This window comes from Microcaecilia unicolor, chromosome 1 (assembly GCF_901765095.1).
Source record: "Microcaecilia unicolor chromosome 1, aMicUni1.1, whole genome shotgun sequence".
Taxonomy (NCBI): Eukaryota; Metazoa; Chordata; class Amphibia; order Gymnophiona; family Siphonopidae; genus Microcaecilia; species Microcaecilia unicolor.
The window spans coordinates 66,932,429-66,958,118 of record NC_044031.1 but is presented as its reverse complement, the minus strand read 5'-3'; the positions used below and the strand labels follow the sequence as shown (position 1 = coordinate 66,958,118).

At 42.5% G+C, this 25,690-nt stretch overlaps 1 protein-coding gene across 3 annotated transcripts in view; it reads right to left on the bottom strand.

The window, feature by feature from the left end:
* The window catches only part of LOC115466700 (sodium channel protein type 5 subunit alpha-like), an 858,490-nt gene that overhangs the window by 397,814 nt on the left and 434,986 nt on the right, over positions 1-25,690 (bottom strand). For all 3 annotated transcript variants that reach the window (XM_030198143.1, XM_030198128.1, XM_030198135.1), the window contains one exon: positions 12,386-12,521. In XM_030198143.1, the coding sequence (XP_030054003.1) occupies positions 12,386-12,521 (136 nt within the window). The remainder of the gene's footprint in view (positions 1-12,385; positions 12,522-25,690) is intronic.

Below are 25,690 nucleotides of genomic sequence, written 5' to 3'. Positions count from 1 at the left end.
CCGTGCAGGTCTTTTTCTGCCGTCATCTACTATGTTACTATGTTTATTCTATAAAGGCATCTGGGCATACCAATTCCATTATAGAATACTAGTGTAAACCCGCATTGGCACACATAAGTTTAGGCATTACCACTTACACCAGCTAGGGCAGGCAGGCATAAATGGGCAGTGCTAAGTGTGCCATGCAATGTGCATAACTGATAGTATTCTAGAATAGATACGTCCATGCCCCTCCTACATTACATCCCCCTTTCAGTTATGTGATCCATTATTAGTACATATATGTACATAAGTGCCAATTATCTCCATACAGTTATAGAATTGGCCTTTTAGATTGTAAGCTCTCTGAACACAGGGAATTACCTAAAGTACCTGAGTATAACTCACCCTGAGCTACTAGTGAAAAAGCATGAGCTATATCCAAAATACATAAGCAAAAAAAAAAAAAAAGATATCACAGTAGACAGAGAAAATGAAATAAATAAATGAGCCAGTGGTTGTAAAATATTTTCCTACAGCAGAAGCCTGGACCCTGTGTGCTTGGAATATTTGCACAATCATGTTTCCCTCGTTGGTATACATTTGCATTTGGCTCCTACCTATTTCAACAGTAGTTCAAAATGAGTTACATCCAAGTACAGAAGGTAGTTCTCAATCCCCAGAGGTCTTACAAGTTAAAAAGATAATTCCATAACTGGATGCAGTGCAGTTACAAATGTCTTGTTCACCTATGTGCACAGAAAAGCAGCACCCACATGCTTGCAATTATTTATAAACATTGAAATATCTTATCAACCCACTCTGTTTTTTCTAATCAAAAATGCATGGTATCTTACTCTAGAGGTGCCAATTTATCAGATGTGTTGTGCCGTTTTGATGTATGGACAAGAAAAAAAACCTCTGATATCTTGGGACATAAGAAATGTGGGAAATGCATTATGTGCAATATCATGCATGAGACCAATCAGATCTGGGACAACATCAAGAACAGATATATTCAGCTGAACTGTACCACTGACTGCACCTCTAAAGGGGTAATTTACCTGATTACATGCCCATGTGGGCTAAGATATATTGGACAGACCAAACAAATGTTAAAAACACGGCTCAAAGAGCATAAATCATGCATTCAAAATGAAAAATTACATATGCTTCTGGTCAAACAGTGCGTCCATGAAAAACACACGTTCGATCAATTACGCTGTACCGTAACTGAACAAATAAAAGATAATAGTAGACGTGGCGATACCTCCAGATCCTTCCACCAAAAAGAACAGAGATGGATATACCATCTACACATGGTAATTCCTAATGGCCTTAATGGCCCTATGGAATGGGAAGCTTTTTTTTTATTAAATCATTTATTTATAATTTTTCATTTTACAAGGGTCACTTGCAAACAGTAAACAAAGAAAACGTGGTATTAACCTGATTATCCCCAGTTATCAATTATCTGAATCATTATTTCACATTGATCGTCAGGTTGGCTTCTTCAAACCCAAGACGGTGTATAGTCAATTAATTTCGTTGGAAACATACTTATTGTCCAATATTAGTGGAAATAATACACCTGATTTCATTTTCTCCTCTTTTAAAACCAGAAAGTATTTAACAATACAAACACTTGAATCTCTAATCCAATTCCCACTGATTAAGGTAATCCCAGTTTCACAGGCTTCACTCCTTTTGAATTAATATACTAAGAAGCATCATTTCAGAGGAAAAAACTTTAGGAGCCATACCCGGAACTCTGGGAGAACAACAATCTCGATATTAATCATCTGTAATAATATTCATTTTGTTCAAATTTTTCTGGTCTATTATCATTTTCAAAATCTTAACCGTTTCCTACTCCTGTAGAACTTAATTTGCTGTATTAATTTTTCATTCTCAAAGGATTTGATTCGATTATCCATGTGGCTCACTAATAAGATTATATCTGAAGCAAAATTATTTACTACTACCGTTAGGTCCTGGAGCGCCTTCCAGATGATATTCAATGTAACCTCCACGGGAGCCAAAAACTCCAAGCTGATAGCTCTTACGGGATTAGGAGTGGCACCGCCGACACAGATTCAGCTGTAAACAACTTCCGTTTCAGCATACACTCCTAACTCACTCCTCCACTCCTTTGGACATGTTGGTTAAATGACTCAGGAGCAATGAAGTTGTTTTCAGGTCCAAGAGCATCGACGCTCCTTCGCCGCCGCTAATCAAAGGACTCATCAACCCGGTCATCTGTGGGCAGCTCGTCGCGCAGCGGTCCCACACTTGCTGCGCAGGGGACAAAACGCTGGTCATCGGCGGCTGACCCCCCCCCCCCCCCCATTGTCCCCTTCCTCTCAGTTAAGGAAACTACAAATGCAGAGAGGAAATTTCAAGTAAACAAAGGCAGAACTTCAGAGGACAGCTGGGCCGTTGAGCGTACGAGCTTCAGGTCACCATCTTTCCACTCTCCCTAGTTTGGGATACTCTTTGTCTGGTTTCACCTCAGAGGCCTGTCTGATTTGGGTAACCCTTCAGCATAGCCCTCTGAGTCATTGAAACACAGAAGCCCCTCCACCACTACAAGGTGGTGTCCCTTCAGAGGGGTGGAATGGGAAGCTTTTTACTGATATATTCATAATCTGACCCGTTTTTTTTTCTTGCTAATATTTTCCATCTTCTATTAATTAGCAATTTAACATGAACTGATTGATCTTTATGAGTCGTCTGAAGGAAGTCTGTATCCACTTGATTGCCTTTAAAAGTAGTTGCCATTTTGATTTATAATATATGCACTGCGGCTGATGTTCGCGTTTTTTTTTTGCATAACCTATCCCGAAGAAGTAACGAAACAGTGAGAATTCTACGACTGTCGAAAAGAGATCGTAAGAGATTGAGTGATTATCCAAAGATAGGGATTGCTCAGCGTATTTCTCTTAATATTAAGGAAGTGATGTATCAAGCTTAGCTTCTTTCTTCATTAGAAAGCTTGCTATTCAGATTTCTTATTTTGTAAATCAGGAACCAAAACTCTCATATGTTTTAATCACTGTAACTATGGGCCCTGTTTACTGAGCAGCGTTATAGGCGCGTTAAAATTTTTAACGTACGTTAACCATGTACGCGCATTAACCACGTATGTGTGTTAACCATGCACGTGTCTACACTATCCCTATAGGCGCCTATATTGTTAGCATGCACGCTAAGTGGAGGTGCGCTAAAAACACTAACGCACCTTAGTAACAAGGCCCTATATTTGGGTGAGTATTTAAAGGAGGTTATGGCACCTAGAATTAAGTGTCCAGAGGACACAGGGTTAAGAACCTATCCTATAGCAACAACTTGCCTTTATAGAATACTAGTATAACCTGGTATATACAGACTTAGAGGGGAATTCTATAAAACGGGCACTAGAAATAATTGGTGCTACACACTATTCTTTAAAGGATGAGTGCCTTTTATAGAACCAAGCTTAGTGCCGATTCTCATGCCTAACTTTAGGTGAAGAAGATTCCCATGGGCTGGGGGAATATTTTGTGGAGTGCTTGCTATGAGATTGTGAAGGATTTGGATCAAGCACAGAGGATCTACTGTAATGAAGGCCCCAAACACAGCAAGAATAGGTCAAACGGGAAGCAGAATTGGCTGCAGGAGCCCAACTCGGAGCTCATTTTCAAAGCACTTAGCCTTCCAAAGTTCCGTAGGTTTTTATGGAACTTTGGAAGGCTAAGTGCTTTGAAAATATGCCTCCCCAGAACACCCAAGGCAGACTAAAACAGCAGAAATATAGACTGGCTAAATATAATTAGGATTTATTTACCGCCTTTTTGAAGGAGTTCACTGAACGCGGTGTACAGCAAGAACAAGTCAAACATGGGCAATAGACACAGCAGTAAAAATTTTCAAACACCACCACAAGGTATGACTTAGTTTGCTACATTACAATGCCAACGCAATGCACAATAAAACATTTTAATATACAGCATCAGGTATAAGCAAAATGGAATATATCCTATATAATAAAAACCAACCTCAACGTTCTGAAGCTGACTCTGTGGCTTCAGTGAAAGGTTTGTAACCTCTGAAGCTCAGGCTCCATCTCTGTAAGCTCCACCCTCGCGTCCAAACGTCATGACGTCCAGCACTTCTAAACGTTATGATGTCGAGGGCGGGTCAATCGCCATAAAAGAATCGTGCTTCAAAAAACAGAAACAAACGGAGGTCTAAACTCCCAACGGAGGAGTACCGGTGAGGCAACAACAAAAAAAAAAAAAAGAAAGAAAGAGAAATGTAGCTCCGCCCTCGAAGGCGTGGCGGTACACACAGCGGCAACGACAGAGGACTTGGAGGAGATCCCGGAACCCCCCTCGGTATTTCGCAATGGAAAGCCTACCCGATCTCTTGCAATAACGCAGGCATGGAGGAGGAGGAAGTCAGGGAAGAAAGACAGAAACGTTCAACAGAGGGAAAAAGAGGCGGGGAGGGGGTCCTCACACAGGGCCGGTCAAACCCAGTAAGCGGGGTAAGCACCGCAGGGGGGCGCCTGCCTGCAAGGGTGCCGCTGCGCCGCCATACCACGCCGCCCTTGGGGGTTTAAATCTTTTATTTACCTCCGTCCCAGCATCCATGTCATTTCAAAGCCCTGCCCGTCTCTAGCCTTCCCTCCCTTCGTGAGTTCGTTCCTGCAGAGTCCCGCCTTCTGACGTCATTTCCTCGAGGGCGGGACTCTACGGGAACGAACTCACGAAGGGAGGGAAGGCTGGAGATGGGCAGGGCTTTGAAATGACGCGGACTCTGGGACGGAGGTAAATTAAAAAAGACTTAAACCATACAGGGTAGCAAGAAGATAAAGGGGGATGTTGGGGGGAGAAGAGGGCGGGCAGGTGGCCATAAATGGGAGGGGGATGGGGGTGAAGGAGAATCGCTGGACAAGGGCAGGGTGGGAGAAGAGAGAAAGGAGATGGGGGGGGCGCCAACTGATAGTCTGCAGGGGGGCGCCAGACCGGCCCTGTCCTCACACCAGAGAGATGGAGGTGGGGACCCTGCGAGAGGGGAGGGGCTCACACTCACTCACTCAGTAGAGGGAGGGAGGAAGGAAAAGGAGGGGGGGGGAGGCCAACGGAAGGGAAAGGTAGGATGGGGAGGGAAGGGAGAAGGGGGAAAACCAGACTCTCTGTCAAACAAATTGTATCTCTGAGAAAACTCTGTCTCTCTCACTCACTCTGTCCAACATACGCACTCGCACACAGTCAGTATGAAACATACACACTCACTCACAGATACACAAGCACCCCGTCTCAATCTCTATGTGACACACAATAGCACAGTCACTCTCTCTCTCTCTCTCACAGTCACTCTCACACACACACTCACTCAAACATACACACTACGAGGAAAACCAGCCTAGCGCCCGTTTCATTTCTTTCCGAAAAGGGCCTTTTATACTAGTAGATACATAAGAGAGTGTAACAGGAGTTAGAAAATAAGGGGACTAATTTAAAGAAAGTTGCATGTGAAGTCAGAGTATTGTCTCAGTTAGGGTAGGAGTAGATAAATATGTCCTGCTACAGTATTTGCAGCCGGTGTCACTCCTTGTGTTTGTGTGACTAGCAAGCTAGTTACTACTTCCATTTAAGGAACAGCAGGAAGCTAATAGTCAGCAAGTACATTAATAAACAGTTATTTAATTTATGATTTTATGTTAGGCCTGACATTGTTCCATTATGGAGACATGGCATTCTAGTGCTGTTTTATGTATTTTGAAAGAGCTGTGCACTAAGAGTTACTTGTATGAGCAGCAACCATATGTCTTTAGAAGGGAAGGTGGGGGTTCGGTACTTGTTAGAGATTTATTACACAACTAGGAAAGAAGGCCCGTTTCTCTGAGCAATGAAACGGGCGCTAGCTTTTTTTGGGGGGGGGGGGGTGACTCACATACGGTGATCAGTGGCGATTTTCCTGGGCCGCCCCGTGGCTCGTCGCGGTTGTAGGTGGTTCGTTTACCGCCGCTGTTGTTAGCGTTGCTCTGTGTGGGTGTCGATTTTCCTGTGCCGCCCTCAACGTCATCGCGTTTTGACGCGAGGGCAGAGCACAGGTACAGTAATAAAACTCACCCTCAACGTTTGCTCCGCCCTCGTTGTCATGACGTTTGACTCGAGGGCGGGGCCTGGTGGCTTCACCACCACGAACCTTCGAACCTGAAGGAACTGTTGTCAGTGGCTTGGCTTCACTGACGTCAGTGTCCGCAGAACGTTGAGGGTGAGTTTTATTATAGTAGATTACAGAGTTTTTACAGTACTTATGACCCAGAATATGAAGGCATTTTGTTAGTAGTCACAATTTGCCTTAGGACTGTTTTATCGCCTTTTGAATGAGGACACAATAGATCCCTTGTAGGCTGTGGATTAGGCTGTTTCTGCATTCTTACAGTCAGGTTCAGTGACCATTATTGAGGATTTTAACCTTCATTTAGAAATTGCACTTTAGGTTTAATTGAAATTGTTTTTTATCCAGTAGTATCTAGTGGCACTTACTCAGCAGGACATTAGTTAAATCAGATTTTTTTTTTTATAGTGCAATTTTTATTTTTTCAAAACAGCCAAATCACAAGTACTTGCGCCATATCAAACTGCAATGGGAATTAGCAGCAAACTTCTAGCAACATAAAAACAAAACATTCCCCCCCTCCCCCCGGGGGTCCAGGCAGTTGTACGTCATATGACCAGAGCCTGTCAAAAAAGAAAAAACCTCCTGCATGAACTATAATAGTGATGCAGTTCTATCATGCCAATTATTATAAACATCCCAGGTTTTGTGATAACTGAAGAAGGCGTCCATACTTCCATGCTGTTAATTGGGACATCAAACAACAATAGTCAACTTTTTGAAAACGCTTTCCAGCGACAGAATAGAAGCTTGTTAGATCAGGTGTTTTTATTGTCTGGTTTAACTCAGGGGTGGACTTTATAACAGGTGAAGATCTGTCACATTGTATTAGAGAATATATGTCTGTTTCTTTTTGACCGAAAGTGAATACAGAAATGTTTATAAGAGAGTGGAGGAAGCAAAGGTTTTAAGAAGCTGTGATAAGTGCTAATGTACGTCTAACACAGACAAAATGGCCTAATGTGGGACATTCTAAAGAGCTCCACATTTGGGGGCCCTTTTACTAAGCCATGTAGGTGCCTACGCGCTCCCAACACGCATCAATTTTGAGTAACCGACCGGCTACTGAGTGACCCGGGCAGTAATTTCATTTTTTACACACGTCCGCTATGCGCGCCGGAAAATAATGGAAATTAGCCCTTTTTTACAGCCACAGAAATACATGGCCTAAACACGCAGGAAAGACCCGCGTAAGGGTTCTGTGAGGCCCTTTTTTATCGCAGTTTAGTAAAAGGACCCCAGAATGTAATCAGTGAGCTGGAAGATGTTGATTCACAAGTTGAAATGTGGGATTCATCAAAGGTTGGTTGCCAAGTTAGCTCTTCTTTTAACTGTTACTGTGCCTGCCCATTGTAAGAGGTTAAGAGGATGGTATTCCAGATCTGGAGCCCCACTAGAGACAACATAATCCTTTAGTGCTTAAGGAAAAATATAGAAGAACACAGCCTGATTATGACATATTAATACAAAATAGTAAGTGAGATTTAATACTGCAGAAATTGATGGTCACTCTAAACAGCCTTGTGAATTATTCTCATGGGTAAAGAGGTTGACCTTGGCCACTTTGGTGCAAACAATCAATGCATGTTCCTTTAGCAGATGACCTGGCTGAAATATATGGGCCTGATATTCAAAGCGATTTAGCCGGCTGCTGACCAATTAAATCAATTGGGGGTCCTTTTAATAAGGTGCACTGAAAAATGGCCTGCGCTAGTGTAGGCATGCGTTTTAGATGCACACAGATCCATTTTCAGCGCGCCTGTAAAAAAGGCCTTTTTATTTTTTTTGTCCTAAATTGGACGTGCAGCAAAATGAAAATTGGCGCGCGTCCGTTTTGGGCCTGAGACCTTACTGCCACCCATTCACTTAGCAGTAAGGTCTCATGTGTTAACTGGGCGGTAATCGTCAGTGTGCATACAATGCCGATTACCGACCAGTTAGCGCCACGTGCCAGAAAATAAAATAGTGGATGCGTGTAAAAATAAAATAAAATTACCGCCCGGGCCACGCGGCTTAGTAAAACGGTCCCTTGATTGGGTCTAGCTGCTAATATTCAGTGGCACTTAACCAACAAGTGCCACTGAATATTGTAGTCAGGGGCGTAGCCAGACAACAGATTTTGGGTGGGCCTAGGCAAGAAGTGGGTGGGCACCAAGAGTTCTCTCCCCCACCCAACCACCACCAAAAATATATCTCAGCTGGCAGGAAAATGCATCTTTCCACCTTGGCAGTCTGCAGCAGGCATGCGCTGAAAACTCAGCATGCGCAGGTGCCAGTATCGTGGAGAGTAGCATTTTCGTTACCAAGTCTTCAGCTGGCAGAACTTGAGATCCCCACCAACTACCGCTAAATGTGTGCTACTGTTGGGTGGGCTTCAGCTCTAAGTGGGTGGGCCCTGGCCCACCCAGGCCCACCTGTGGCTACGCCACTGATTGTAGTTGGTGCTGAATTCAAAGTCGAATATGTTGGGGATGTTACTGGGATAGATTAAGCACTTGGCCACTTGAGCAGCCAGGTTTACCACATAAAAATAGGACTGTAACTCATGGCCACTTAAGTGATGAATATTGACTTAAGTGGCTACGTGTTAGCTGGCTTAAAAATATTTGGATTTTCAAAGCTGAAGCCCGCACAGGTCCCAGCTTTGAATATCCAGGAATAACGCTGTCAGCGGTGAGCAAACACTCATCGCTGAGGACTGAATATTTACCCCATATATATGTAGTCCCCCATTATATGGGGATTACTGAGTGAAGACAGCTTTTCCCTAGAGGTACTGGGGGGAGACTGTGGGATGTCACTGGTTGGGAAGGAAGCCCAACCCAAGAGGTGTCTTGTAGAAACAAGCTGCAAAGAGAAAGTGGAGAAAAAGTTTGATTGACCAGGGAGGTGGAGAGTGGTCTTTGGTTGTCTGTACCCCTGCCGGGACCCTTGGTGGACAGTGGGATCCCAAAGTGGCTAACTAAACGTAGGCGAACTCAGAAGTGGTTGCTGCCCCATTAGGTGTCAGAACTGGGGGTAGGTAAGGGGAACCCAGCCCAAAAGCAGGAACCTGGACAGGGGAAGACAGTTCATGGCCAGGGTGCAGCTCCAGAAATGTATCGCTGGAAGGAGGACAGCTTAAAGTGTCTGTGCCTGAGGGAAGTGGATTGTGATCAAGGAAATACAGGAGCAGCCTTGGATTATTGCCAGCCTCTGGGATGGGTAAAGGACAGGAGTATCTGTAAATGTGTAAATACTGAAATTGCTAAGAAGATCAAGTTTAGAAAAGAGGGTTGAGGTTGTAATACACAGTCTTGAATGGACAGGAGTAGTTCCACTGTACATATGGATTTAAAAGGCATTGATTTACTTGCTGGTTGCAGAAAGTTCAGTAAAGTTGAGTTTGCATTGAATCAACATTCTTGGACAGTTGTGTGGTTCTTGGCAGCAGAAGTGAGGACAAAGCCCCACTTAATTTTTCCAAAAGCCCTGGATCTCTTTTCCGGACCTTAACCCACTCCTAAGCTCGAACTAGTGAACTAAGCTGAATGGAGAGTGCAGAGTGAGCGAGAGTGTGGTATAATGGAGGCAGAGATTGTCCCTGTGACTCGGGTCGATGTGGAATGAGCTCACACACACACACACACACACACACACACATATATATAAATTTTTTATCAAATGGATGATTTGATAAGGAACCAATGATAGAAGGATAGATTACATTTCAATCTATTTCTGAGTTCACAAATCTGAGATTGCTAGGACTGTTTCCTTTGGTGAAGCATCAAGTCTGTGATTTGGATCCATGCCAGTCACATATGTTGACCATGGCTAATAAGGCTGTAGAATTTAAGTTAGTAATGTGGTCAATCAACTTTTAATGCAGGGTAAGGAAAGGGCAAACTGGAAAGGGCAGTGGTTTGTCCAATTGTAAGAAATAAGAAATTCAACCCACTCTTAATATCTAATTATTGACCTGTTTCTAATCTGTCATTGTTGGCTAAAATACTTTAAAAAATGTGTGCATGGCAACTGGAATATTATATAATTACATAAGTACATAAGTATTGCCATACTGGGACAGATCGAAGGTCCATCAAGCCTAGCATCCTGTTTCCAGCAGTGGCCAATTCAAGTCACAAGTACCTGACAAGATCTCAGAAAAAGTACAATACATTTTATTCTGCTTATCCTTGAAATAAGCAGTGAATTTTCTCCAAGTCCATTTTAATAATGGTCTATGGACTTTTCCTTTAGGAAGCCATCCAAACTTTTTAAAACTCCGCTAAGCTAACTGCTTTTACTTCATTCTCTGGCAACAAGTTCCAGAGATTAATTACACATTGAGTGAAGAAAGGTTTTCTCTGATTTGTTTTAAATTTACTACTTTGTAGATTCATTGCATGCCCCCCTAGTCCTAGTATTTTTCGAAAGCGTAAACAAGCGATTCACATCTACCCGTTCCATTTCACTCATTATTTTATAGACCTCTATCATATCTCCCCTCAGCCATATTTTCTCCAAGAGCCCTAGCCGCCTTAGAACGGCAACGAAAATGATAAAGGGGATGGGACAACTTCCCTATGAGGAAAGGCTAATACCTTTTCTAATTCCAAGATATCTTTTTTAAGATGCGGTGACCAGAAATGAACACAATATTCGAGGTGCGGTTGCACCATGGAGCAATACAAAGGAATTATAACATCCTCATTTTTGTTTTCCATTCCTTTCCCAATAATACCTAATATTCTATTTGCTTTCTTTGCCGCCACCGCACACTGAGACAGAGGGTTTCAAGATGATATCAACAATGACGCCTAGATCCCTTTCCTGGTCGGTGACTCCTAATGTGGAACCTTGCATTACGTAGCTATAATTCGTGTTCATCTTTCCCACATGCATCACAAAATACAAGATCTTTAGATGACCATCAGTGTGGTTTTTGTAACCATCATAACAGTGAGACTTTGTTAGTCTTAGTAGTAGATGATAAGACATCAATTGCACCAGAGAGGGTAGCTTATTTGTCAGTGTGTCACTAATATTTGACACTGTTGACCCCCCTTGCTGTCTTGCTTACATGCACTTGGATTGGATGGTCACGTGTTAGGGTAGCCATTTCTTTTTTTATCTGATCAGGGTTAAAAAATAAGTGGTCCATTTACTAAGCTGCGGTAAAAAGTGACCTGCGGTAGTGTGGACACTTGTTTTTGGCAAGTGCTAGGCCATATTTTACCATGGTTGGGAAAAAAGGGCTTTTTTCAATGGGGGCTGTAAATGACCATGCACTAGAATTAAAAGCAGCGCACGGCTATTTAGTGTCTGAGCCCTTACTGGCACCTATTGATCTAGCGGTAAGGGCTCACATGCTACACTTCCTGCCGTGGAATCTCAGAAGAATCAGACAGTTTTTCGAAACTGTTCAATTTAGACTTTTGGTACAATCATTACTATTATCTAAATTAGATCATTGCAGTCTTCTATTTTTAGGAGCTTCTAAACAAACTTTGCAAAAGCTGCAGTCTGTTAATACCGCTGTAAGGTTAATTTTTTCTTTACATAAATTTAATCAAGTTTCAAAATATGAAGAGCTTCACTGGTTGCCTATTGAGGCCAGGGTGTTAAATAAATTTTCCTGTGTATTATATAAGGATTTGGATGGAGAATGCCCTGGATATCTTCTGGCCCATTTGTTTTTACCACCTCTTTTAGAACATAGATTACATAGGGGGTCTTTTACTAAGCTATGGTAGCGTTTTTAGTTTGTGCTAGAAATCAGCTGGTGGTAAACACTGAGACTCCCAAAGGAATAGAATGGGCATCTTGGCGTTTACTGCCAGCTGATTTATACTCTGAGCTAAAAATGCTACCGTGGCTTAGCAAAAGACCCCATAATTATCAACCTTTCTTATCACCATCTCCTAATCTCTTAGAAAAACTATTGGCTGATTATTTACATTTTAGAAAAAGTCTTAAGACTGTACTTTTTAGATTTGGTTAAATCTATTGAGATTGATGATTTTATGGCACTGTGAATGATATGTAATTCCTGAGGACTATACCTTGATTTCTTGATTTTGTAAACCACTTAGAACTTGTGGAATTAGCGGTATAAAAGTGTGATGTAATAAAAGCAAAAAAAAATGGCTAGAACCAGTATTTGTTGTTTAGGAAAGGAGTGTCTCTAATACATCCCCATCTTGACTACACATATCTAGTCTGAACTACAGAGCAGAAAAGGGTGTCTTACCTTCCATCGCATTGGTGAGGACACTGGCCGCACTAACTGCCCTTTGTCTTTGGAACGGTTGATCAATGTATTCAATCGATAGATGATTTGGTGTCAACAGATGTTGCTTGCTGGTTTCGTGGTCTGTTGGGGAAGTCTGTTTAAATGAAAAAAAAAAAGAAATAAACACTTCAGAAATGTAAACAGAAACAAAAGGTACACAAAGAGGGGCACAATCAAATGGGGCGCCCACGTTTTCCTAGGGCCGTCCTCGCAGGACGGCTCCGTAAAGGGGCGGGGAAACCTGTATTATCGAAACAAGATGGGTGTCCATCTTTCATTTCGATAATATACGGTCGGGGACGCCCAAATCTCAACATTTAGGTCGACCTTAGAGAAGGTCGTCCCCGGTTTTCGGCGATAATGGAAACAGAGCACGCCCATCTCAAAAATGACCAAATCCAACTCATTTGGTCGTGGGAGGAACCAGCATTCGTAGTGCACTGGTCCCCCTGACATGCCAGGACACCAATTGGGCACCTTAGGGGGCACTGCAGTGGACTAACTGATGCATTAACTGAACAGAAAAAGTCCTTCCCTTACCGATGCCTTAGCGATTCGGAAGGAATGGGCATGCATGAAAGAAATTGCATGCAAATGAGCTGCTCGCTGTTAGCTCACTTGCACACGATTTCCTTCCTAAGTAGGGGAAGCCAGTACAGAGCAGCCAGGCGTTATGCGTGGCTGCTCTGTGCATGCCAAAGACGGCTTCATACACGCAGACAAGCTGTGTGTATAATAGCTGTCTACAACCTTAAAAAAACACAAGTCCAGGTGAAAACGTCCAAGTGCTCGTCAGGGACGTCTTTTTTTTTTTTTTGAGTATGGGTGAAGGACGTCCAAGTGTTAGACGCCTTGGCTATGCCTCTGTCCCTGCCACGGGCAGTTGAGGACGTCCAAAATGTGGATGTTTCTGTGAGAAGGACATCCATGCCTTTGCTATGCCTCTGACACCCCCTTTATTGATTTATTTGGATTTTGGATCCCAAGTAGCAGCAGTGGGATTTGAACCGGCCACCTCTAGATTGCAAGACCAGTGCTCTAACCACTAGGCCACTCCTCCACTCCACTCCCTTGAAATTTGGCAGTCCCTGTGGGGGGGGGGGGGGGGTGGCAGTTCAGGACATCCAAAATGTTTGAAAGAAGGACGTCCACGCCTTCGCTATGCCTCCGCTGACACACACACACCTCTCCCCCCCCACCAGGGACCTGCATACTGCTGCAATGGACCTGAGTATGATAATTGAGGCTGGCAAAAAAAGTTTTTAAAGTTTTTTTTTCAGGGTGGGAGGGGGTTAGTGACCACTGGGGGAGTCAGGGGAGGTCATCCCCGATTCCCTCCAGTGGTCATCTGGTCAGTTTGGGCACCTTTTTGAGGCTTGGTTGCAAGAAAAAATGGACCAAGTAAAGTCGGCCAAGTGCTCGTCAGGGACGCCCTTCTTTTTTCCATTATCGCTCAAGGACACCCATCTGTTAGGCACGCCCCCCAGTCCCGCCTTCGCTACACCTCCGACACGCCCCCTGGGAACTTTGGTCATCCCTGCGACGGGAAGCAGTTGGGGACGCCTATAATTGGCTTTTGATTATGCCGATTTGGGCGACCCTGAGAGAAGGATGCCCATCTCCCGATTTTTGTCAAAAGATGGGCGCCCTTCTCTTTCGAAAATAAGCCTGAAAGGCATTCATTCATTACCTGTGGACCTTTACAGTGAAATAAAGTGTTGGAGATTCACAATGGATGAAACCTTCTGTTGTACACAAACTCTCCTAAAAACATAATTTCATTCCTGAAACACTGTACAACCAGGTTGCATAGTCAGGTTTAATTACTTATCTTTTGAATCAGAGCCTCAGTTACAATTCAGATATAGAAGGTACTTCCCCACCTAGTTGGACTTACAATTTAAGGTGCGCCTTGTGTCTGAGTCAATGGAGAGTAATCGTGTGACTCCTTTCTGTTAAATCTGCCTTTCAGTCAACCTCTCACCCTTCACACAGCTGCTGCCATCATTTGCTGCCCCCTGCATGAATTTCTATAATAGCTATTGGTGCAGACTCAACTCCAAATCAAAGAGACTTTGCTTCCAGTTTCTGATCTCTAGATCTGTATATTTCCATGCTCTGAATGTACCCAAGAGAAAAGCCTGCTTGGTCAGTGGTGGCATAAAATATAAAATGTTAACAACAACAATGTGAGAGGGTATACAGAACACTGCCCCCTCACTCTTAAGAAGGATTCCTCAGGTACTGTGAGCCACCTTAAAACCCTTAGCCCTGCCCAGGGAGAAAGTGAGATGGAAGGAGTGGAGTTAAAACCAGGAACTATAAAAGGCAGGGCCAGAGTGGGGTTAACAGGCCCCAGAGGGAAAGAGCAAAATATACTGCATATACCTTCACTACATACCTATGAACTGGAACCACAATAGCCAAGTAGGCCAAGTTTAACTTGGACCTTGTAGTTTTGTATGTTGGATCCACCAGCCTGATGCAGGTTGGCTGGTGAAATGTTAAGAACTGTACTGATAACTCTGGGAAGCCTGCCCAGAGCCAAGAAGAAGTACTGCTTTCCCAAGAGACTGTAGTGCATTCAGTAGTCCTGCAGAAGAAGGCCACAGAGGACATTCTTCTGTTCAAAGACCAGTTTTGCACTGGACTTCTCCTTCCCCTGTGAACTCAACAGGACCCCCTTTCCCATCACCTTTAATAAATAATTAAACTAAGTTCATAAGTATATAAGTAATGCCACACTGGGAAAAGACCAAGGGTCCATCGAGCCCAGCATCCTGTCCACAATAGCGGCCAACCCAGGCCAAGGGCACCTGGCAAGCTTCCCAAATGTACAAACATTCTATACATGTTATTCCTAGAATTATGGATTTTTCCCAAGTCCATTTAGTAGTGGTCTATGGACTTGTCCTTTAGGAAACCGTCTAACCCCTTTTTAAACTCTGTAGTTTCATCGCATGCCCCCTACTCCTAGTATTTTTGGAAAGTGTGAACAGACGCTTCACATCCACCTGTTCCACTCCACTCATTATTTTATATACCTCTATCATGTCTCCCCTCAGCCATCTCTTCTCCAAGCTGAAAATCCCTAGCCTCCTTAGTCTTTCTTCATAGGGAAGTCGTCCCATCCCCGCTATCATTCTAGTCGCCCTTCGCTGCACCTTTTTCAATTCCACTATATCTTTCTTGAGATGCGGCGACCAGAATTGAACACAATATTCAAGGTGCGGTCATACCATGGAGCGATATAATGGAATTATAACATCCTCACACCTGTTTTCCATACCTTTCCTAATAATACCCAACATTCTATTCGCTTTCTGAGCCGCAGCAGCACACTGAGCAGAAGGTTTCAGTGTATTATCGATGACGACACCCAGATCCCTTTCTTGGTCCGTAACTCCTAACGTGGAACCTTGCATGACGTAGCTATAATTCGGGTTCTTTTTTCCCACATGCATCACCTTGCACTTGCTCACATTAAACGTCATCTGCCATCTAGCTGCCCAGTCTCCCAGTCTCGTAAGGTCCTTCTGTAATTTTTCACAATCCTGTCGCAAGTTAACGACTTTGAATAACTTTGTGTCATCAGCAAATTTAATTACCTCACTAGTTACTCCCATCTCTAAATCATTTATAAATATATTAAAAAGCAGCGGTCCTAGCACAGACCCCTGAGGAACCCCACTAACTACCCTTCTCCATTCTGAATACTGCCCATTTAACCCCACTCTCTGTTTCCTATCCTTCAACCAGTTTTTAATCCACAATAGGACATTTCCTCCTATCCCATGACCCTCCAATTTCCTCTGTAGCCTTTCATGAGGTACCTTGTCAAACGCCTTTTGAAAATCCATGGTGTCACGGCCTAGATAAAGTGGTGTCACTTTATCTAGGCCCCCAACCCACCTTGCTCACAGTATTACAAATAACAACAGCAAAACCAACAGAGGCAAGGAAACAAGAGCACACTATCCTTTAATCTTTGTGGTTTTCAATACGGACTGTTCTTTGTAATATAAACTCATAAGATTCAAGTTCTGTGAGGACCTTGACTTCTTGTAGCACAACTCTGAGCCTTATTGAATGTGACAATAAGTAGACAGCTAGGCTACAGAGAAGGATGCAAGTATAGGCATGGCTAGACAGAGGATAGACATTGATATTATGGAAAGTACCTAAACATCTGGATTTATTTTTATTTATTTATTAGGATTTATTAACCACCTTTACGAAGAGATTCACCCAGGGTGATCACAACAAGTATAGACTGATAAACAACTTACATTGTACTCGCAGTTTAACAATAGCAAAATGGTCAAATGTCAGCATAAAACTGAGTGAAAACAATAAGGTAAACTTGAAGATAGGCAGATTAGATCCTTGCAATAACAATAATATGATACCGTATCAGAAATATACACAAACAGCTCAGTAGAGCGTTCATATAACATAAATATGATATATGTCAGCAGAATACATGACATCCTATAATAAGCAGTGTAGTACAATATTTAAATAACATAGATATGATACTCACAAAGTCAACACAATACAATGTAGCATCTTAATAAGAAACAAATGGGACATGTGCAGTGGAAAAAGATGTCCAGGTTGGGCTGTGCTCAGTTCCAATATTTTAGAAATGAATCTGCCTGTGCAGAGCCTTTCCTACAAATACCTGCAGGAACGCACACATGCGTGCTGGTATGTGCAGTGGGAGCAGCCATTTCCTACTGATACACTTTGAAAAAAAAATAATGATTGAGATGTGGCAGCTACTGTGTGGAGGTGTCAGCACTTACATGTGGAAGTGGAACCACATATTTTACTTGGTTTCATTTCGGAGGTGGACATGGCCTACATGGGATTAAGGAGAATGACTCCCCCAATCCCTCATGTAAAACCTGGTATAGATGTTTTTCCACATATAAGCATACACCCTACTACTACTACTATGCATCATTTCTGTAGAACTACTAGACATATGCAACACTGTACAAAAACATGTAAGAGACAGCTCCTGTCTCTAATAAATATGTAGATTTTAGCAATGCCCAACCCAAGTCCCTCGAAATCTCTGCATGGTGTAAATCTCCGGGTGGGAGGCTTTCTGAAATTGGTATTTACATGAGTGGGTAATATACACATGTAAATGCTGTTGTTTACACCTGGATATGTTTCTAAAATTATATGTTTCTTGGGCAAAGACAAACAAGATGGGTAAGACAAAGGCAATGGGATAAATAAATGGGTGACTAGATTATAGGTGTAACCCGAGCCTACTAGCCCAGGTTGGAGAGCTCGAGAGACTTTAGTTCTGGGTTTCCATAAGCTCTACAGTTCAGGGACCACATAGACTCTGAAGAATTAAGAAGAACTGTAATGTTTATTGAACTTGGTAACTTTTAACGATTGCTGTAAAGATATTACACAGTCAAGTATTGTAATTCCACATTTACTTCTTAAGATGGTAAAGGAAGTAATTCTTCACTGGGCTCTACACATATGCAAAACCCTTGTACCCGTCCTGTAGGCTGATGTAGCACCAGAGCGGATTCTTACTTCTGGTGTACCTCATTACCATCAGGACTGGACTTCTTATAACTGTCTTCCTCTTCGGGGTAGTACCCCAAAGGCACCACTTCAGCTATGGGTGGACTGCATCCTACCCAAGTCCCAGTTACGGGACGGACTCCCCAATTCTGCTCAAGGTTTGAACTCCTCTAATAGCTAGTGTGCACTTAACAGTTTACTGTCCCTTAATTACCAAACTGGAGTCGGAATTGCAAGCCCCCCCCCCCCCATTTTTTTTACTGCAGTGGGTCACTTGGCAGGAGGCTGTAGATAGTTTAAGACTTCAGGCAACCAAGGTCAATTCTGCCCATGCTGTCTCCTTTTATAACCTCTCAACTCCTCCCCTAGTGACTTAACTACCCAGGACTCACTCTACCATAAATCCAAAACAAATCAAGGGTTACACAGGCACATTAAAAATACGGTTGAATAAGGAATTTGAACAAGTCCCAGTTACAGGGTATGCATCAAGCTAGTCCAGAAGAGGAAAGACTGAAAGCCAAAGCCATTAAAGGCAGGGAGAAGAGCCAGGATTTCACCTGCTTCCAGAGTGTGGGGGCTGCTCCTAAAAAGGCTTGCTGGCAGGTGTCACAGTTAGAGAATTTCTTTGGGAGGAATTAGAGGCCTCAAAGGTATGTAGAAGACTAATTTATTCTTTAGGTACTCTGGCCCATTTTATTTCTGAGGCCTTTAAAATCAGAGTGAGAGTTTTAAATTTGGGCCTGTAGGGTACTGATGCCACTTCCGTGTTTTTTTTTTTTTTTTAAGGAAAAGTGTGATGTGGGCACACTGCTTGTAACCCTCTTAGTTGGAGCTGGTGCCAATTCTTTGTATTCTGGCCAATACACTTTGCATTATAGTAGTCTAGGACTGACATTATCATAGCATGAATCATAGTGATCAGACTTCCCCTAAATTTGTGACATAAATCCTGAGATTATAAGGGGAGTTCATACTTCCCAAATACGATGTTGAAATAATGTACCTGTCCACTTGTTTAGGAACTCTACAAATGCTTGGATTCAGGTACATAAGTACATTAGTGTTGCCATACTGGGACAGACCAAAGGTCCATCAAGCCCAGCATCTTCTTTCCAACAGTGGCAAATCCAGGTCACACGTTACCTGGCAAGATCCCAAAACAGTACAATACATTTTATGCTGCTCATCCCAGAAATAAGCAGTGGATTTGACCAAGTCCATTTTAATAATGGCTTATGGCCTTTTCTTTTAGGAAGCTATCCAAAACTTTTTTAAACCCTGCTAAGCTAACTGCTTTTACCACATTCTCTGGCAACGAATTCCAGAGTTTACTTACACGCTGAGTGAAGAAATATTTTCTCCAATTCGTTTTACATTTACTACTTTGTTACTTTATTGTGTGCCCCCTAGTCCTAGTATTTTTAACAAGTGATTCACGTCTACCCATTCCACTCCACTCAGTATTTTATATACCTCTATCATATCTCCGCTCAGCCGTCTTTTCTCCAAGCTGAAGAGCTCAAGCCATTTCAGCCTTTCCTCATAGGGAAATTGTCCCATCCCCTTTATCATTTTTGTCACCCCTCTCTGTACCTTTTCTAATTCCTTTACACACCTCTGAGACCTCTAAGGTCCTCTCAAGGATCATCACTATCTGTACTCTAGTCAAAAGAAGTTGTACGATGTGATACCTGCCAGCGAGCCTTCTCAGTAGTAGTCCCTGCACTCTGGAATTTACTCCCAGAGGGACTATTTATAACGCGAGAGTACCTCTACTTCAGGGAGCAGGTAAAAGCCTGGCTGTTCTCCCAAGCCTTTATTACATAGGGTGGCTGACTATACACCCATTCTGTACCTGGACTAGCTTGCTACACAAACTGTAACTTAGACCAGTTCCTTACATCTTGATTAGCTGTACAAAGAAATTGCCTTTAGTTTAGGCACCCATTTATCCCAACTGACTCTGTACCATGCATCTTGTCCCCACCTATATATCTGCATTTGGACCCTCAGCTATATGGTAAGCTGTATTGTAGAAAAGCGTTAGAATCATAGCAATGTTGGTTGAATGTTCTAATTGTGTGCTTATTAGATATTCCATCACTACTATGCTTACATTGTACTGTATCTCTGTTACTTGAATTTCAGTGCTGTTAACTGTGTATATTTTTGATCCTGTTTCATGGTAGTTCTATTATTAGGTTTCAATTTGCTGTTTTCAAGTTTTCCTCTTTCATTGCATTTATGTTTATACTTGTTCATTTTACTATTGTTGTTATTGCCGTTACCCCGTTCCTGAGGGAGCTCAGCTCTACTATACCTGATGTTAGTAGTTGTGGCTGACACCTCAAGCTGAGTTTCAGAAAAAGAGTAAGCAATATAAACTAACCACATCCTTACAGCTCAAAGCTGCAAGGAGGGAAAAAGAAACCCTAAAGTTTAGGATTTGCCTTTAGGTGGGAAAGGTAGCCAAAAAAGGTAAGTTGTCAATAAATAATATTTTTATTCATAGCTGTACTTGGAACGTAGCAATTTCTTTTGAATACAATTTTTCTCCAAATTTAAACACCCAAAACTTTGATAAAAGTAAAAATGCAGTGCTAGTTCAGCTGAACTTTACACATTTTTTTCTCATTTACAGAAATTTGCACCCTTGAACTCAGCAGAATATCAAATAAGTATTGCTATGTAGTTCTCTATAACTTTCAATTTTAACCAAATTTGTACTAGAATTCAAACTCTCCCTTGGTTATAAGAATTGATCCTTTGTGTAAATGTATTTTCTTTTAGGTTCCTGTACTTCCTACTATGCAGCAGGTAAGTATATCATTCTATTGTCCATCTCTTGTTTTAAACGTGTTCCTAGTACTTGTGTTGGTGCATGATTCACTTAGCTATAATCTTTCTTGGCTGGGGAATTTTGGTCTTTCTTTGGAGCTCAGAATCAGCAGTGAAGATCTTGGCACAGCACTGACGATTCTTTCACCTTGCTGGGCTGAAGAGCTCAACTGACTTAAATGACTCAAAAGGAACAAAATCCTGTCTCACCTATTTCAGCAGGATACCTCATAGGGAGTTACAATTAAAATAACTGTGGCCTATATAATTACAAACAAAATAATAATTTGTATAGCCCTAAACTTCCAGGACCTATCCTGTTGATACTTTTCCCTATCACTAATGAAGAGCCGTATATGTTCTTTTCCTGGCTTCCTCTGGAACCCACACAAACTTTAAACTCCACTTATTTTCAAAAAACCAACATAAATAGCATACCTATACTTGGACTCCATACAGCCTGTACAGCCAATATCATACACAGTATAAAAAATTTAAATTACTCTTATATAAGCTATATCTCTGTTTTCCCACACAGACCTGATATTCTCATCCACTTCTGTCAAATACCATGCAAAAGCACTCTCCCACCATTAATCCCATCACACCATACTACTTAAGACTAATTTGTTTACCCACAGCCACCAATTCAAAGCCTTACACACACTGAAGAATCAGACACCCTTCAGTATGTATACATCTTTCAACTTCCAGGGCTCTTCTGAGTCACAGTGTTGCCAGATTAAACCAGTTGAAACCCGCCCAAAATTTCACACCCGCCCCCATCAACCCCGCCCCCACCATCATCAGCTCCGCCCCGCCATCATCAGCTCCGCCTCCACCGTCATCAACCCCTCCCCCAATGTCACTAACCACGCCCCCACAGGGCGAAAAACTGCAGACGGTGGAAAAAAAAACCCCCGCCCGGCCAAATAAAAGCCGCCCAAAAAACCACAACCCGCAGCGGCCAAAAATTTCCCGCACCGGGTCGCGGAAAGCCGCCCAATTTGGTGGGAAAACCGCCCATCTGGCAACCTTGCTGAGTCACTCACAGATAACACTGCTATGGAAACCCTGGCTTGGCTGCACCACCTGACCAACATTAACCAATCAGATAGCTTATAGAGCTAGAAGGCTTTTTTTTCTCCTGTTCCTCGTGGAACCCTGCTGAAACCTTCCAATCTCCATTTTTAAAACTTACCATAGGAAATAATGATAAAATGACATTTTTTACAAAATGTTTAGGTAAATCAAAGTCAAACAAGTTCAAATTTACGGTGCCACCCAAGCACATCTTTACTCACCGACCTATGCTTTTAGTTTTTTAGAAAGAACTTTTATTCAAGGATGTCTCCCAAATTTTCTTAATAAAATTAATTTAAATTTCACAAATTCCAATGAAACCACTCAAGAAAATTAATAATTTCTCTACATGTCCCCCAGTGAGTATTTTCCAAAAAGACCCATCCTAGACCCTAAAATCACTCCAAATTCCAACTTCAGGTTTTCTTCACTTAAAATATTTAAAAAAAAAAAAAACACCCCACTAATACACCTAAAGATGTTCTCAGGAAGTGGAACCAATAACTACAAATAAAACAAAAAAAAAACCCTTACATGCCAGCATACCTGACACAAAAAAACGCATTTAAAAACAAACCCTTATTCCAGGCCACCATACCCCTTACCTGGTCCCCAGAAGGGTCTTCACTTGACTTCCACCTCCAATCTGGGTCCAGGAGGTCCCTTTGCGGCAGCGGCAAAACAGCACGATTTACCACGGTACGGTACCCAGCCAGGGCGCCTCAAAAATCTATGTCCTGGCTTCACTTTGGGCCGTGCCAGCCCTGAAGTGCTATTACACGTGTGCAAGAAGTCACACATGCTCGGAACCTCCTCTCCAAAGGTCAAATCCAGCCATTTCATAGTCATGGTCAGCCAGGAAACATCACTTCTTGGCCTGGCAGCGTTGGAGAAGATGAGGGAAAGCACAGCTTCCCTCCGGAAGTCCAGAACTGCCTCCAGAGCCACAGCACAGACCACCAATGCCCACAGGAAGCACGGAGCCCCCCCCCCCCCCCCCAGATCACAGGTAAACAAAAATTTCAACTCGTGCATTCGGCACACACTCATACGTATCAACCCCCACCCCCCCCCTTCAATACCACACTACAAGCCGTATCTTCGATAGAATTGGATTTATTTTGGCCGCAGCCAGGAACATCAAAATTGTTACAACTTAAACAAATTACATTACATCTTCTACTAATCATTATGCCAGCATGCATTTCTACCCGGGTACACAGCTTCTACACGTAGTTGCATATTCTGGGCCACAGGCCAAGCCGTACCAAGCCCCTGTGGCCCCCTGTGCTGTTTTCCAAGCACCCGACGTCACTTGGTGTCTCCCGTTGAAGGAGGCACCTACCACATTTACAAAATGACGTTCTAGGCCTCCCGGCCGCCCAAGCCAGGAGACAAGCTGTATACACGTTGTTTCCCGTTGAAGGAGGCACCTACCACATTTACAAAATGACGTTCTAGGCCTCCCGGCCGCCCAAGCCAGGAGACAAGCTGTATACACGTTGTTTCCTTATAACAAGGCTGCTCACATGCAAGCCTACCATTTGCATCAACTTGATAATTTTCCACACAACTCTTTCTGCAGCAGTAGTTACCCCAAACTTGTAACTGTTATGTGTCAAGCTGCTGTGTACCCATTGCTGGCTGTGCGTAAACATTGTAGTCTAACGCCTCGCTGCGACAAATCTTGCCTCTCAAGTGGGTGGGCGGGTGGGCGTTGCTCTTCTCCTGCTTCCAAATTCAAAAGGACTTCCTGTGCAGTTCAAATTCCTCTCTCCTCCTCCCTTGCTCCTCCCCTTCTTTCCTGCCCCCTCCCCTTGCTACCCCTTGTTTCCCTCCCACTACTACCTCTGCTCTCTAGCTAGGCCCTCCCTGTACCCTCCCCCACACTTCTGTCTTCGCTGGCCTTCAGCCCGGTTGTGGTCGGCCCCCCTTTAATGGGTGTGCCTGGTTCTAACCACCAGGTTACAATATGTTGCTAACAAAATTGTAAGTTTGATGAAATGTTTTATACTATCTTTTGCTTTATTACTATCATTTAATCCAAAACTCTCTGTTATAATAAATGTATGTTCCCCTCTATTTCCCATATCCACGATGAATTGTAAGCCACATTGAGCCTGCAAAAAGTTGGGATAATGTGGGATACAAATGCAATAAATAAAATAACTGTACCTACAGTACACCTCCTTTGGTGAATCTCTTCATAAAGATGGTTAATAAATCCCAATAAGTAAATAAACTACAAGCGATCACAGAAAGAGGAAGACAGGTGATAATATCTGGAAAAGCTAAGAGAAGCTGGTAGTCAGGAAAGCCAAAGATATAAATGAAAGTCCAATACAGTAAACATGATTTTATTTTATTTTTTAGATATGTTAATGATAGGAGGAAGTGCAAAAGTAGCATTGTGAGACTCAAGGGTGAATGGGTGGAATATGTAAAAGCTGATGAGGATAAAGTGGAATTGCTTAAGAAATGTTTATTTTCTGTGTTCAAAGATTAAGTGCTGAGAATAAGGCCACAAAAGAAAAACAAAAGTAGGAATGGCAGCGTGGCAAACCTTACTTATGTTTTTATTTATTGGGATTTATTAACCGCCTTTATGAAGAGATACACATTTAACAGCACTGAAATTCAAATACCAGAGATATAATGCGATGTCAGCATAATACTAATGAAACATCTAATAAGCACACTTTCAGAAGATGGTGTTTTTAAGGAACTAGCTAAACTAAAAATAGACAACGTAATGGGACTGGATAGGATAAATCCAAGAATACTGAATGGACTTTGAAAAAGCATTCAAAAAGGTCAGATGATAAAACTGCCAGAACTTCCCTGAGTCAAGAGTGGTCCTGAAGGATGGATGTGGTCCCTCTCCAAAAAGGCAAAAGTACGTAGATTATAGGCCAGTAATTCTTATTTCTGTGGTAAATAAATTAATGGAAATGTTTCCAAAACAGAAGATAATGCAGTTTCTAGAATGTAATGGATAACAGGACCCAAGGCAGAATGGTTTAACTAGAGACAGGTCTTGTCAGATGAATCTGATTATTTTTGTTGACTGGATGACCAGAGATTTAGATCACAGAAGAGAGCTAGATGTGGTGTATTTAGATTTCAGAAAACATCTTTGACAGATTTCTACATAGCCAACTTGTAAATAACCTGAGCATTTTTGGTATGGGCCCTAAAATTATTGCATTATAAGTTGGTTGAGTGGAAAGCAGAACTGGTGCAAAGGTATTGGAAGCCCAAGGCAAACTTTCAACATCACACCCCCTTCCCAGGACTTAACTTGGCCCTCCCAAGAATCATGATTACGCCAGAACATTCTGGGTAAATCTGCACTCTGGTTCACAAAATTATCTACGGTGATGCCCCGGGATACATGACAGACCTGATCGACCTACCAACTAGAAACACATCCGAATCAACTTGAACATACCTAAATCTGCACTACCCAAGCTGCAAAGGACTCAAGTACAAATCAACTTACGCATCCAGTTTCTCCTACATAAGCACACAACAGTAGAACAATTACCAAAAGCCTTGAAAACTATGTATGACCACTTAAACTTCCGGAAAAAAACTAAAAACTAACCTGTTTAAAAAGGCATACTCTACCAATCCAACATAAATGCCTGATCTCTGCAACACAACAAAACTAAAGTATGTGATGGGCATAACACAACTCTTCTGTTGTACGACTCCCTAATGTGGCTGTGCCACATGAACTTTATCTTACCACAATATCACTTTGTATTTGTTTACATC